A 15,149-nucleotide genomic window follows, 5' to 3' on the forward strand; every position below is an offset into this window, starting at 1 on the left:
CCAACCCAGGATTTAGGGTCAATTGTAGTGACCGTAGAGGCTTAATGTGCGTTTTGAGAGCACCTTCAAGCCCTCGAGAATCCAGGCTAGTTAAAACAATGAAGTCCACATCTCTTCTTTCTCGGGCTCCTTCATTGTTCAATTTGCTGCCCTCAATTATTCTTAGGGCTTAAGTAGGCGTTGATCCAGTTGTAGGATTTACGTCAGACTTGGACAAGTTTTTGACTAAAATTCCGGATCAACCTTACATTCAAGGATTAGCCAGATCAGCCAACTCCAATTCGTTGGTCGATCAAATAATATATATAAATAAAAGTCAAGTAATGAATGTTCAAGAATGTTTTCAGCAATGTCAGGTTTTTAAAAAAAAAGAAGACAAATGGTTGCAAAAACCAACAGAATATATGGGAAGTGTATGAGACATCGATTTCATTGCAATAACTGACTTCACATGAATACTAAAACTGATGGTTTCAATGTTTTTCTAATTTTTGCCAAAAAAATATCATAATAACATTTTTCAATATGCCGAAAAAATGAGAGCCCTACAACCATGTTTTAGTCTTTTCTCGCAATCAAAATTTCTCATAGTGAGGGATGCAAAAGAATGGCAAATATATTTGGCAAAAATGAGAGATAGTCAAAAGAGAAAAAAGAGAAAATGCGCTTTTTGTAAAAAAAAGTGGCATGTACAACCAAACGTATGTTACGTTTTAAGATGATTTTTAATTACGTAAAGAAAACCCAGCTCCCTTTGTGAATAAGATCCTGAGCTTTTAAATAAGCGGATATTTGTATATTAAAAATGAGAAAATCATTACCCCTCAAAAGGTGAAAAGACCTAAAAAAAGAAGAAGCATTTGACTGTTTTCTTCAGCCCTGCAATCGTAATTTACCCACCTGTTAATGTGAGCGTTTGTCATAAAAATACACCATAAAATGCCGAAGAAAAACAAAGGCCTTTAAAAATGTACTCTAAATTCATAATTTTCCATAGGAGGAAAGCCGTGTACGAAATGAACCATCAAGAAGAAGAGATGCAACAAGAGCTCCAAGAGATGCTTCAAGAATTGTCAGCTGTCGCCGAGAAAGCTCGGAGCGCAAATATTCCCCTCCGACATCACGTTGGTCGAGCCTTTCTCGGCGTCACGGCCTTATCCATTCCAATCGGGTTATTCCTGTTCCTTTTGCTCACCTTCCTCAACCTGCCAAACGTGGAAAAAATCTGAGCGGAGCAAGTTAATGGTGTATTTCAACATGGCTATGGACAACAGCATTGGGTGACATTCTATCAGAGTAACATGAGACTAAAAGAGATTCTGAAACGAATTTAATACAGAGAGTATATGCCACGGGAAAATAAAGTTCTCTCGAGAGTCAAACAAAACGTGAGGCGATTCAATGCAATCCACTCGGGTCCTCTTTAAGACGGACAGAGGACCTTCAAAATGTAATCGGTGAGTAAGGCCGGGACGGCTGGCGAGTCCTCATTGATGGACTTCAGGATCTTCACCAGGACTTGTAACGTGGCCAATGGAGGTTCGCCTCTTTCCGGTTGGTAAGGAATCACGGTGGTCAAATATTTGTACATGTCCTTGGGATCCCGCCGCATCTTGCCACCATCGGCCACGTGTTGCCGTCTCTTGCTTTGGATGGATAGGAGCAATGAGATGAAGGTGTTCTTGAGTTCTTTCTCATACTCTAGCTCGTCTCGGACGCCCAGATCGTTGACCAACTCCTCGGAGAGTTCTCGGACGAGAATCTCGATATCGTTCAAGATCTGACTGAGCTCGTTGGAGGAGAGCTCTTCCAATTTCCGTCCGGCCAAGGCTTGACTAACCATTTGCGAGGATCTTTGGTACGACGAGAACCCGGCTGGATGCTCTCGAAGGTGGGTGGATGTGGATGAGGAGGAGTTGGATGGTCGGTTGTGAGACCCTTCGGATTGGAAAGGACCTCCGCTTTGACCAAGGCCGTTATCATCTTCTGTGTCTTGTAGATCGCTCTCTTCGATCATATCGTCGATCTCTTTTATGACTTCCTCGGCACTTTTAATCTGGTCCTGGAACACAATTGGAGGGCTGATGTTACACATGGGAACATATGTAGGAGTGAACTTTTTGATTTTGCAGATCAGCGGCTAAAGTCAATTTCACATCGTCTAGTCAAATATAAATTCAAATTGATTTATGGTTCAATGGGGCCGGAGTTACTTTGTCACATGTCACGAGACAATTAAATTGAAAAAGAATAATGATAGTTTGTTTTTTGAGGCACTATTTGCCTCTCTAGATCGAGTCTACCTATTGTTGGGCAATTGTGTTTGGAAATCACAAATTATCCATAAAGTAAGTTTTAAAAAAATATGAAAAAAAATCTTTGAATGGTTAGTTGCTTGTAAGATTGAGAGGTGTCGCCACATATCATTTCCATCAAATAAATGTTGGGGAATCTGGTTCATCAAGTTGACAATATCATTCATCAATAGACAATAAACATAAACTGAATCCATTTATGTACTACTTAACTGATTTTTTATCATTCGGTAATCAAGGAAAAAATACAGTTCAATGTAGGAAAATATTTTAAATAATCACTCTCTTAAATAATAATTTGTTTGAAGACCATATATGACAAGACCACGTAAAAAGCCCTCTGGAAATGTTTCGCATTGGTCCGAAATCCAACAAGCATCCTATGGACTTGACAAATTCATGAATATATAACACCATTCCCAAATAACACCAACCATTGTGGAAGCTTTGTACCTGGTTTTCCAGCAAAGTAGGACTCTTGGAAAAGGCCAAAATGTGCAAGAATAATGATATCCCATAAAGAAACGATTACGACCCCAAAGTTGGACAACTCGCAAGAAACTAGGGTCTAAATTTCAGAGCAAAGAAGCTATGGCAGCCTTACGGCCAAGGATACATCTCTTCTGTTTAAGGCTATGTAAAAGGTGTCACGTTCGGTATGCCACGGAGGTTCCGAGGATCATTGAGAATTTAGGACCACCGCTTGGAACACGGAGGGGAGACTTCCCCTTTTTTCCGGCTATTGGGGTCATCATCCAAGTATATGGACTCGTTCATTTCGATCAAGAACATGCAGATATTCCCGTCAATAACAGCGAACTGCAGCAATCTTGGCTGGTGTGAAGTGGAATTAAGCAGCTGACTTCAGATTGTGGAGGAAAGTGAAGACAAGTAGCAGAGCCTATCTGCACCATGAATGGATTGAATTTTGTTATTTAATTGAATTCGTCGGCTTGTTTGGGCAAACAGTGTTTTAATATTGATCCGGAATAGTTGTACAGTGTCAGAACTACACAAAATATGGCAGTTCCAAAAAATTACCAAACTGTGCAACTTGGACGTAATGTTTATTTCCACTGATTAAAAAAAATGATGAGGGATTTCGTGAAATCCTTACCGAAATAAGATCACCAATTTCAACTATCCTAAAGCCACACACTTATTGAGTAAATTAACGCGGAACAACCACAATCCAATGACAAGCTCTCTTGTTTTACTGTTTTTCCCTTCACTTCAGAAGCCCTATAGAGTATTGCGCTCAAGATAGTAGTGAATCGTCCACTGAACGGCCTCTTTTTATTTTTTATTTTGGGTTCGCTACTTTGAGGAGGATTTTGGCTGAACCATTTCCGGCAGGAAGTGAGGACGCTTAGTCAAGATGAGAAGGGAGGAAAGGGGAAAAGCCCATCTTGGATTTCCACTCGTCTCGTTAACCCTCCTTAGAAGTCGTGGTTTGGATAGGAGTCCGATTCACCCTTTTCCTCTAGAGACTGAAGTTTCGTAACCAATCAATCCCAAGTTTGTATTTGGGTTCAAGATGTGACTTCGTCAAGTGCTTTGTGAAGATTAGGAAACATCCCCATGGTTTTTTGCGAGAAAGGGAAATGCTGCAAGGGGGGCTTTTTCCGTTCTGGCCAAAACATTTTGGAAAAATCACTTTTATTCATCTTTAGGCGTAAAATCATTTTAAGACAGTCAAAAATGTCCCTTTTACCTTCATAGTTCGGGAACAATATTTAAATTGTTCAGATCATACCGTTCAATCTATTAATTTCCAATGTGTGGTGAAGCTGCATGACCTACGAAAAAAGGAAATTTTCTACCCATGTCTACGTAACACGATGATCTTTTTTAGTTGCATAACGATATTACAATATTTAAAAAAAATCATATTCCGATGGTAAAAATACTTTCAAAATCAGTTTAGGTGTTAGGCGCTATTTCGCTCAATTTACTTCATAAAGGTGTTAATATAAGTGGCATAATCATGGTTTAAAAGACATACTAGTCCAAAATCTGACCTGCTGAAGTCCAAAAACTTACCAAGATTCTAATACAACTCCAAGACATGAGCACTTTTTTTGCAGGCTTTGAAACCGTCGTCACCAAATAAGATTGACAGCAATTTAAGATGGAAGGTTTTAATGATATTATTCAACTCTAGATTCATACTCAAATAATATCCACCAAAAAATTAAGTTTATCAGAAATGGCTAGCCATTGAATACAGGATTGATCATTTAATATGTGCTTTTGCAGAAACTCAGCAAAAATAAAAATACATCCCAAAATCTCCGTTTACCTACATAGAATAAAACATTCGTGAAGATTTAAAATGCACTCACGGAATTCTCTTGCTGATGCGATGACAGGATCAGGCTATGCATATCCAGATCAGCAGCCACGATGTCATCTTCCTCCTCGAGATCATCTCCATTGTTCACGGAATCTCTGGCAGTTCGTGCGGTAGATGAAGAACGACCTCGACTGGCGGGTTTGGCACCCATTAGATTCAAAGTGGGCAGATGCTTGGCTCTCACCGTGGATTTGGACCAATCAATGGGCATCATGTTCCCAAAGTTTCCGGTTATCGTCCACCAAACCTGGCATTCGTTCATGATCTCTTCTTGGGAGCGAACCTAAAATGGTCCGATATCCAATATAACGAACTTCAACCAGCTCACACCATCTGGATATTAGTAAAAAAAGGGCCTACACCACACTCTATTCTCATTGATAAATACTCTGCCAAGAAAAACCAGGGCGCAAAAGGCCCAAATGTCGAGAGCCAGGCCCCCAAAACTCCCATGAGAGGTCCTAATGCATCTCTAGACAATGGGAACGAGAAAAAGAACCATCTTCGTCCTCATCCGAGTGATCAATTCAAAGTACCGTGAACCACCTTGCTCGCTCTCATCAAGGTTTCAATGGTCATAAATTACGACCAGAAACCTTCATGCTCCTCTGTCTGGGTTTCATATCAAAAGCATGCTAGGAAGATCCATCATAAGGCGTTCGTGTGTCAGTTCTTTGTGTGAAAATCGGCATGGTGTGAAGCAAATGACGTCGAATCAGTCATGCAAGACTCATTACCCGAACATGTGACGATCACAGTCATGCTTGGATTCTTTACCTGAACTGGTGCGATTTTATCCACTTGTTCTTGATAGTCATGGAACACGTTGGTCAACTTGTCGTCGAAGGAGTTCACCAAATCCTCCAGAGATCCGGTCATGGAATCCGTTCCATCCAGATTGAATCTGGGCGAGGCTCTTCTATTGGCCGATGAAGACCTGGATTTGTTGGCGGCATTGATGCTTTGCTTGGTGCTCTTGCTCACTCCAGATGCTGGATGTGGGTTCGTATCGGAGTGAGTGGACTCGAGATCGTCATCCATGTCGGACTCCATGGAGGCCAAAGGCACATCCACTTTTAATTCACCGGAATTCATTATGATAACCAAGAATATCTGGCTGAAAGTAGGGAATTTCAATGAGGATCCATAACGAATGAAACAGGAGAGACTTTGGCACAAGAAGAAGCAATTAGAAACAAAGCTACCATGGAGGTTGGGGACTAGGGACTTTCTCTTCAATTTTTATGACCAAGTTGCAAGTTGGAACTAATAGAGTATAAGCATGAGCGCTTATATTTATTGGACTACATACAAAAAGTGATATAAATCTTACTCCAATCCAAAGTGAAACAAAATGATAATGAGTGCAAAAATAAAATAATGGTAAACCTTGTGATTAGTACTGAAAAGATGATATAGGAGAGGAAATATGCTGAGGATTCATTACAGATCAAATCGGGCCGAAATGTTCTGGACCATCTTTTTTATAATAAAAGTGATTACGTGGTCTTGGTTCCTGATAACATGCACGCACAACCGACAAGAACATTCTGGTCGTAGGGCAAAATCCTAAGAAACAGTCATGATTAGGATCAGTCATCTATTCTGCCGGATTTACCCTCCCAATTCTTGGCCTTGATCCATTAGTTCTTGCTCTAGTTCCAAACCCTCTTTTTTGAGACGAAGAGGAACATTACATGTTCCAATGACTCGTAAATACCTACGATCGACTGACTCACTCATTAGGTTCCTTCCCAAGTTTTGCTAATTCCCTAAGGGAGGAAGAAGTACCACTTCCACTGGTGCCTGTAAGCAATTGCCAAAACCCGATCAGATCCAAGTTCCAAGCTAACAACTGAGGGAAAGAGGGAAAATCAAAGTGGAAACAAGTCTTTTCCTGCGAACGTACGACACAACTTTCATCAGCAGATGATACATCTATTGGCACAAAGCCTTATCAGGGCTCTCATTAACGTTGGATACAAAAGTGGGCAATCCGAATGAGAACATGGTAGTAGCTCTTAATGAGAGAAAAAGAAGAGCCCTTTTGAGACGAGACAATTGAGTGTTCGTAATTTACCGATGTACCCGTCATGTTTAGATTGGAAACTAGAGCGTGAAGGATGGTAAAAACTGGAGACGTAGTGGCTTTCTGAGGGAAAATATGTGGTCTATCTTGAGCAAAACATAATGATCGAGAACAAAAACGCTGGCGCTTAAATTGTATTAGAGCCTGCTTCTTCACCTCAAATGACCTGGATGAGCCGATGGGAGTTGTCACGAAATTTGAGTTAGTTATTACGTCTATGCTAAGAATGATTGCTTTGTCCAGGGTTATTGTTGTACGTCAGCTTTAAGCAACTCTATTAGGAGCATGATATATTGACAGACTAGCAGGAACAATAAGTGGTCATGACGCCATCTGTTATTGACTAGCCATGCTAACAACTGCCATCCAAGTTAACTATATCCAAGAAAACAACATTTCCTTGCTTTAGCTAATCTCTTGGACCGGTTTCAACACCCAATATTTTAAACATTGTTGTAGTTAGTTGGTTTGTGTTGACTTACCTGTTAGTAACAAAAGAGTTTATCTCTTCGAGGCACAAATTTCATGAGATTGACGACTTTCAAGTCAGACAAGGGACATTATCACATTTTCTTAGTCTGACCCGGGAAAACCCCCAAATACTGCTGGTCGATGTCCGCAATGTAGCCCCACCAATGCCTTGTGTATTCAGTTTTAGGAGGGCTCAGTGCTGTTTTTCAGGGGACTCTACCTTACTTGTTGGTGGTGGAACATGAACTGCCTCTGAAAGGAACAACTTCAGCTTTGAGCTGCTAACAACCAATACTGCTACTTCTAGTTGTGGTGGAACAAACGGACCCGTGGCTATACAGCTAGTCTGTGATCCATTTGTGAGAGAAAAAGGGACCTTTTGGGAAAGAGCGCTCCTTGGAACTCTCGATTGACAGCAGACTTATGGGACAGAAAGAGAAATTGAGGGTGTGTATTTGCACGTATGTGGAACGCGAACGTCTTTCTCCGTCTCTCTCTCTTTCCGTCTTTCGGGATGGGCTTAGAACTTCTCCCAAAATAGGGAGTGACCACACCAAAAGTTTTGGTTCTCTCTGTGCCTGCTTCAGGGTTTCGATCTTTTGAAGACAAAGCCAAACATAGATACTCTCGGGGCTTAATAGAGGTGATTTTTGAATAGTCACCTTCAACATCGATATAATGGGGGTATAAAAAGAGTACCATGATAGTTTTACAGGTGTGAGTAGACTATTTATTAGTTAAAAGATAATGTATTACTAAGTGGAGTGACCTAGAACTGACCGGACCCTGTCGCGGGAAAGATTCCAGAAGTTTTGTGGTAAATTGGCGGTCGAGTTGCGCTGAAACTCAAGCCGGTTTCGAACGAAATGAAGGCTGTTAGGGTGGATTCAGATTGGTTTATTTAATCATTTCAGCCATTCTTGCACACCATCGGCTACCTCTGGGTCGTAGTGCGACTTCAACAGGCTGTATTCCCAATGTGTTGACCCTAGAGCCAAAATATTGGAGCTCATTTCTGGACCCTTGGGCACAATCACGCCCTCGGCCTCCAACATGTCATTGCTCAGAATGGAGTGAGCCGTTTTGAGACTTGTTATGGTGCTCATGACCTCTTTAAGACCTTCATTGTGTAACAATTGGGAACTGACACATTTTCCCAGGAAAACTACCATGCTGGATGAAACCTGCTTCCGTCTCTTGACCGCCATACTGTAGGTGATACCTGACAGGGCATGGTCGATATCATTTTGATTGAGGTCCATGAAGGGCAGAAGCTGGGACAACGGCTTGAGGAACACGTTGGTGTCGTAGTTAACGACCCCGTTGTTGCTGTTGAGCAAGTCGAGACTGGTTTTGATGGCTTGCAGCCTGAAGCCGCGCTCAATGGTTTCATTTTGCACCAATCTGGCGATGTTATTCACAATATCGTAGAGAAAGTCGATGCTGATGGTATGAGAAAACCGCGAAATGACTTTCAGAGCGGGACCCAAAAGGAGAGAGTCGTCATCCTTGATGATGGTAAACAGCACATGGAAGATGATCTTGGTGACCTCGGTCAGGTGCTTCAGCCTAGTGGCCTTGCACTCTGAACCTTTGGCTTCCAAGAGTTCTTTTTCCAGCTTGGACATGGCTTTCTGGCGCTTCTTCTCCTTCTTGGAAATCGTTTGTTTTTCCTTCTTGGATTTCTTGGATCGAGGGGCGTCATCTTCTTCCTTGGGCACCACTTCTGAAAGCTTTAGGTCAAGCATACACTCGATGAAGTCCGGTCGACAATGATACTTGAGCCGGACCACTTCCTTCTTGATGCATTTGACCACGTGCAGGGATATCTCTCCTCGTTTATCCTCTCGAAGGAGGGTGGAAATGGTGTCTCGCACGATGGCTCGAGTTTCGGCGTGTTTGGAACCCATCAGCGGGATCAAAAGCTGAACGATGTTCGGCGAATAATTAAACTGTGGGTGCCTGGTGCAAAGTTCGCCCAAGCACCTGACCGTATGAAGATTAGCCTTTTCGGGACGTAGCTTGGCAGCCTTGGCTCGGTTTTGGATTTTGACCAAAAAGGTCTTGGCCGACTCCAAGAGGGTCTTCTCAAATCTCTGAAGCTTCAACGTTTCCTTCTTCAGAGTGACCTCGGTATTCTTGTCTTCAGGATCGGCGATTCGGTACGCCGGAATGATGTCATTGAAGACTTCTACAATGGTGGAGACAGCTAGCATCCATCCGACATTCTTCAGTACGGCATTCTGAGAGGACAACGTGGCCACCAGTTGATCCAATAAATGGATCCGTTGGTGGGGATCCTGAAGGAAGGCCGTAGCCATGTTGCCCAGCATCAACCGCAATTCGGACAGTTGCATCTCACGGTTCGCCATCAGTGATAACGTGGTCTGAGGACCCTGATCTTCGTCATCTTCTTCCTCGCCATTCTCCACCGCCTCGTCTTCTTCTCCTTCGGATCCATCTTCAGCCTCCTCCACAATCCGATTCTGCTGGACCAATCCCTTATTCGTTTTGATGGGCAACAATGGCTTCACCTCCATGTGATTCTTAGAGGATTGCTGATATCTGGCCTTGGCTTTGGCCTCCATGGCTGCCAAGTTGGCTTGATTTCCCAAGAGCAGGGCCTGATCCAAGTCCATCTCATCTTCACTGTCGCTGGCATGTCCGTTAGTGATCGGTTCATCCTGGTCTTGTTCAAGATCCTGGGGATGACGGCCTTTTTCACCTTTCCTAAGTTTCTTCAAGTTGTGGCCGGCCTGTTGATTCTTGTGCCAAGCCGTGGAACTCTTCTGACTGGGCTTCAACTTGCCCTTCTTGATAAGCTTGTTCCTCTTCTGAAGGTTCCTCTTAGTCTTAGAGATCGACCTCTTGCTAGTCTTGCTGGAACTCATCGTCCTACAAGTTCCTGTTTCGGATCTGATCTAAGGCCAAGGTTCAATGTTTTGGAGACAACTTCATCAAGCCATGTGGTCTTGAAAGGTAGTTGTTTTCACTTTTAGGGTGACCAAAGCATATTATTTTCTTATGACTTATTTTTAGGCAATAATTCAGCATTTCAACTGGGGAGAATGCAATTATAGACAGAAAACATAGCTATATGATTGGGGGCTCATATTTTGATATTAGTTACTCCATATGATTTTTACATATGATTACTCTAGTTATGCATGGGTAGCTAGGAGAATTGTGGATTTTTTCGAACATATATTCAAGCTTTTCTAGCACCTCCTGCAATAGTTTTAACCTAAGAAATGATAATTAGTGATGGGAATGTTACCTCTGAAGGCTCAAGCATTCAAACCAATACCAGTCCAATGCAAGGTTAAAACAGCATGATACAAACTTTGTACTTTCTGAGACATTGGCAATGCATGGAAACGAAATATCCCATGCTAGCCACCCTTTAGGGAGACATGGATGCAAACAAATGAGAAGCATTGTTATTATTATTTTCAAACACATAAAATGGAACCGACAAAATTGGATGCGGAAGAGCATCTTGAGTACGTCGAAACATCAGATCTGAGCCCAATCGAGGCCCCAGATGCAAATGTAGGCGACTCCTCAGAGCCATGTGATGTAATGGAGGTCGAACCTCCACCCAAGTTTTCACTCACCAAAGACTCATCCAGACCGATTTTATTAGCACAATATCCATGCTCAACAAATATTACCCGCGGATGTAAATTCTCCCCTGATGGTCTCTGTTTACTGACCAATTCCGAAGACAACCAACTTCGCATCTTTGAGACCCCCAACCATTCCGAAGACGTTCCGCAAGAACTGAAACCATGTTTTGTGATGGCAGAAGGCGAACTCATCTATGATTTCTGTTGGTATCCAACCATGGATTCGAGGAATCCGGACACGTGTTGTTTTGTGAGCACGGCTCAATATGCTCCTATTCACTTGTACGACGCTTATGACGGTCATATTCGAGCCACTTACAGGTAAAATCAGGGCTCATTCAAACTGACCTGGATGGCAAAAACAAATACCTTTTGATGAACCTTTTTTGAGTTTTTGAGATTCAAAACGTTATTTACCATGTGAAAAAAAAGGATGAGTTGGAGTGACTTTTCTCTGACAAGCCCTCTAACTCAAACCGATCGTGAATGGTATCCAGTGGTTGGTTCAATCATGAACCATTTGAAAATGGACTGCGATAATAAGGTCGAAAATTGACATTTCGGAATTGTCCCCAGATATTGCGCTCTTCTTCAACTGAGACTTACCCTAAATCGCTCCGACTTTGTAGTTCAATTTTCAGTGCAATCAAATGACTCAATCGCCCTCTCAAAAGTCAATCCATAACATTACACGAACGAAATTTATGAAGTGAGATTTGATTACATCAAGAGGCCAGATCATTGATTTTAAATAGAGTTATGAAGTGACATTTGAGAGGGCATTACTTTTGATCCAGTTTTTTTTAATGAAGCTAAAAGTTAAGAAATGCAATTGTAGCGATATAGGGCATGGCACGTTTAAAGGGAAATGCAAAGAAATTCATTCGATTCCAAAAAGTGAGTTTTAGGCGCTGGCAATCCTGTCCATATTCCAGAGGTTCATGGTTGAATTCATAGCTGAGACTTTGACAAATTCGTAAATAAGATGGCAGAGTGCGTTAGACTGGTTTTAATTAATTTCCTTGTTGGCAAACCGAGTTGCCCATTGAAATAGTAGATAATTTTTTTTTCATTAGAAACATGTTCTTATGATTTTCATCGGACAACAGTTACATTCAGTAACTGCAGATTTATTTTGTTAGAAAATAAAAGTCCATTGAAAAAAGCCCCCAAAACAATCCTGCTTGCCTCAAAACAAATTCGTGGAGAACCATCAGTTAGATTGGCAAGAGGCATGTTTTTTAAAACAGCATATTTTAAAGGGCAGACTTACGTGTTCGTCCTAAAACTATTAAAATTCAAATTAATCTTACCAAACTTAACCTAACTTCAAACAATAATAATGAGTAATGACTCTTAATTAGTCTATATAAGTCATAAGAATTATCAAATCATGAAGATATCAACTAATCATTAAAGTATAACGCATCCATTCATGTTCATTTCCAAACTCAAGATGCTTTGATGGCGTGGATGAGATGGTGGCGGCCTATTCCCTGGCATTTGACCCGCATGGACAGAAACTGTTTGCGGGCTTGAAAAACGAAATCCGAATTTTTGACATTTCAATTCCTGGACGCGACTGTGAGATTCGAAAAACTTGGACGAAACAAGCTCATGGACCCTCAGGCATCATATCTTGTATCGCTGTGAGTTCTACCGACTATGAATTCTTAATATTATCAAGATTTCTTAATAACATACTCTAAGCCAGTTAAGAACTTACCCGAGGACAAGCTATTAAGGAAAAATGTGTAGGTGGGAGTCAAAAAGCGTGTCCCACCGTTTAAACTGATGGAACTAAATCGAGTACATAAAAATGAGCATTGAAAAGCCAAAAGATTTTTTTCGTTTCTCCATCACAATTCTGCTCTCAAAAGCAGTAAAGATGCCCGCAAAAAAAGATAAAATGGAGATGAAGGGCAATTTGTTATCTAGGTTTCTTCTAAATGACTAAAAGGGGTCGGAAAGATATTTTTTAGGTTAAATTAGGTTAAATTAGGTTTTCAACAATTTTGTCTTTTTGGGGCAAAAAACCTATTTCATAAGATTTAACCATAAACAAACCTAATACCGAAGGTTTTCGGGCAAATTGAAGGGGTTTTGCCATTTTTAGGGGAAATTTAGAAGAAATACATGGTGGGTGTAAAAAAAATTGGGGCAATGTTTGTCCTGGCTCAAAGATTTGTTTGACATTCAACCTCAAGCTATCCTTAATAGGAGGTGTTGAGCACATAAAGTAGAGTCATGCACATAAAGGAGTGTCAAAATGCCAAGATCTAATTTAAACCTTAGGGTGAGCGGTAACCCTCCTAAGGTTTGCCACCAAAATAATATTCTAAAATGCAAGTGAGAGCAGCCTTGATGTCAAAACCAAACACTAAGGGCCTGCTGAAGACCGGCAAGAGGCCCAGGGAAGTGGGTGAGCCTTTTGGTACCCATTCTGAAAAATGTTATTTAATTTTTTTTTATTTTTTTTTAGTAATTTTTACCTTAATTAACACATTAATACTTGAATATCCAAACAAATCAAAACTATTTTCAACTTTTTTAAAACTTAGTTTACGTTTTCGGAACTTATTTTGGCTGATTTTCGTAACTTAAAAAAGCTACTTTGACCATGACCAAAATCAAAGTCCATTTTTACGTATTCGAATGGAATTTCGTTCCTTTGATTCGAAAAATCAATTCCGTTCCCAAAAATTTTACCTCTTCAATCCACAATCATTTTATAAGCAGTATTTGCATATGTATATAATCAAGACGTATTTTGTCTCGTAAAACCACCAAATTACTTAATCAAACGAATTACAACTCTTGTCACTTTTTCATGACTTTTTTTTTTCACAATTTTGTAACTTATTTTGGCTAAAATCAATAATAACCTAAAAACGAACAATTTTGACAAAAATCACTGACTGTTTCTCCGACCCCTAGTTTCCATCTCTCTTTCTATGACAAATAATGACATCTTCCTGTATTCTCAGTGTCAAACTTGGTCATAGCCAAATCTATGATCCCAGCCTTCTCAAAAAGACTCTGTAAGGATGGCTCTCTGTTACCTTGAAAAAAATGTGGTTTTACTCTCTTTAGACCAGTCCGGCATTGAGTGAAGTCTACGCTGTGGGGACTTATGGTAAATCCATTGGTGTCTACGCAGAACCCGGAGAACTGATCTGTCTACTCACAGGTCAATCCGGAGGCATCACACAGATCCAAATCACTCCAGATGGAAACCGGCTGTTAGCTGGAGGACGAAAGGACAATCAAATTCTAATTTGGGACCTCAGAAATCCAGGCAAGTTTTGCATCGAAGCCCAAACGTAATTCTAAATCATATACTTATGCACTTTTATTCCAGGCGAACTTTATGGGACTTTGGAACGGAAAGTGGAAACAAATCAACGGATTCAGTTCGACATCAGAGATGACATGGTGGTTTCCGGTGGGACGGATGGCGCCATCCGGGTTTGGGATCTCACCCAACCTCCAATAGAAAGTGGCAAATCTTCTGTGATTGAACCAATTCTTTCCTGGGAGAATGTCCACGGAGGCGATTGCGTTAATGGAATCACTTTTAATCCCTATCAAAGCAAGATTGCTTCGTCGTCTGGTCAAAGACATTTCAAAGATGTCTCCGCCGAGATCTCATCGTCGGAAGATGAGATCGAGGGGGAAGGTGATGAATCCAAAATGAAACGGATTGAAAACTCGTTCAAAATTTGGGCATTGGGCGAATAAAATTGATTTTGTCATATTGGAATCGTCTTAGTCTTGATCAGGAAAATGTCTCTTGCTTACAAGACCTTTCGTCCGAGTTGACCCAAATCATGCCCGAAATCATGCCTTGGGGTCTTGTCAGCAATTTTAACATCTCAATTTACAACCCTGCCTCTTCCCTTGACCATAAACCCCCGAACCATGTCCGAGCTACATCGGATGAAACGTACATTGTTGGATTTCCAAGCTCAATCTCTCTCCGATTTTCTCAACTCGTGCTTCCGCCGGTGACTCTTCTTCTTGCTTTTGCGCTCTTTCTCGGTTTCTTCTCTTTTCCAATACAATCGGCAACTCGGTAGATCTTTGCTTTTGACAGATGGCTACCATTCTGGACAAGAAGCTTACGACACCTCTCATCAAAACATTTTTTTTTTCAACAGAATGGTGGGGAAAGTATGTTTTTCGTCAAAGCTATAGAATTTAGATGAATCTCCAGTACTCCCAGAATGGACCCCTATCACCAAAGAGTGAACAATATTGTATTTAGAATCATATACCAATTATATATA

The 15,149-nt window shown here is 41.1% G+C and overlaps 4 protein-coding genes across 6 annotated transcripts in view; 2 read left to right on the forward strand and 2 right to left on the reverse strand.

Annotated features, from left to right (window-relative positions):
• Positions 1 to 1,245, forward strand: part of LOC131881956 (uncharacterized) — an 8,635-nt gene extending 7,390 nt beyond the window's left edge. The window contains exon 2 of the mRNA XM_059228955.1: positions 998 to 1,245. Within this exon, the coding sequence (XP_059084938.1) occupies positions 998 to 1,229 (232 nt within the window). The 3' untranslated portion in view covers positions 1,230 to 1,245. The remainder of the gene's footprint in view (positions 1 to 997) is intronic.
• On the reverse strand, positions 1,235 to 7,806 carry LOC131881951 (fasciculation and elongation protein zeta-2-like). 3 transcript variants are annotated; one of them, XM_059228950.1, is made up of 5 exons: positions 7,559 to 7,805; positions 7,243 to 7,483; positions 5,449 to 5,788; positions 4,661 to 4,954; positions 1,235 to 2,062 (listed from the first exon to the last, which is right to left on the reverse strand). In XM_059228950.1, exons 3-5 carry the CDS (start codon positions 5,764 to 5,766, stop codon positions 1,424 to 1,426), a joined length of 1,251 nt encoding a protein of 416 aa, XP_059084933.1. In that variant the 5' UTR covers positions 5,767 to 5,788; positions 7,243 to 7,483; positions 7,559 to 7,805; the 3' UTR covers positions 1,235 to 1,423. The 3 variants fall into 3 exon arrangements, with proteins under 3 accessions (XP_059084933.1, XP_059084934.1, XP_059084932.1); XM_059228951.1 differs by having other exon boundaries at positions 5,449 to 5,784; positions 7,243 to 7,806; XM_059228949.1 differs by having other exon boundaries at positions 7,243 to 7,805.
• A 307-nt stretch (positions 7,807 to 8,113) lies between these two features.
• Positions 8,114 to 10,224, reverse strand: LOC131881948 (nucleolar complex protein 3 homolog). The gene has a single exon (XM_059228945.1). It carries the CDS (start codon positions 10,120 to 10,122, stop codon positions 8,137 to 8,139), a length of 1,986 nt encoding a protein of 661 aa, XP_059084928.1. The 5' UTR covers positions 10,123 to 10,224; the 3' UTR covers positions 8,114 to 8,136.
• A 397-nt stretch (positions 10,225 to 10,621) lies between these two features.
• On the forward strand, positions 10,622 to 14,615 carry LOC131881950 (telomerase Cajal body protein 1-like). The gene is made up of 4 exons (XM_059228948.1): positions 10,622 to 11,181; positions 12,317 to 12,509; positions 13,954 to 14,158; positions 14,222 to 14,615. The coding sequence occupies exons 1-4, from the start codon at positions 10,649 to 10,651 to the stop codon at positions 14,599 to 14,601; spliced, it is 1,311 nt and encodes a 436-aa protein (XP_059084931.1). The 5' UTR covers positions 10,622 to 10,648; the 3' UTR covers positions 14,602 to 14,615.
• Positions 14,616 to 15,149: the final 534 nt, after the last annotated feature.

This window comes from Tigriopus californicus, chromosome 6 (genome assembly GCF_007210705.1).
Source record: "Tigriopus californicus strain San Diego chromosome 6, Tcal_SD_v2.1, whole genome shotgun sequence".
NCBI lineage: Eukaryota > Metazoa > Arthropoda > Copepoda > Harpacticoida > Harpacticidae > Tigriopus > Tigriopus californicus.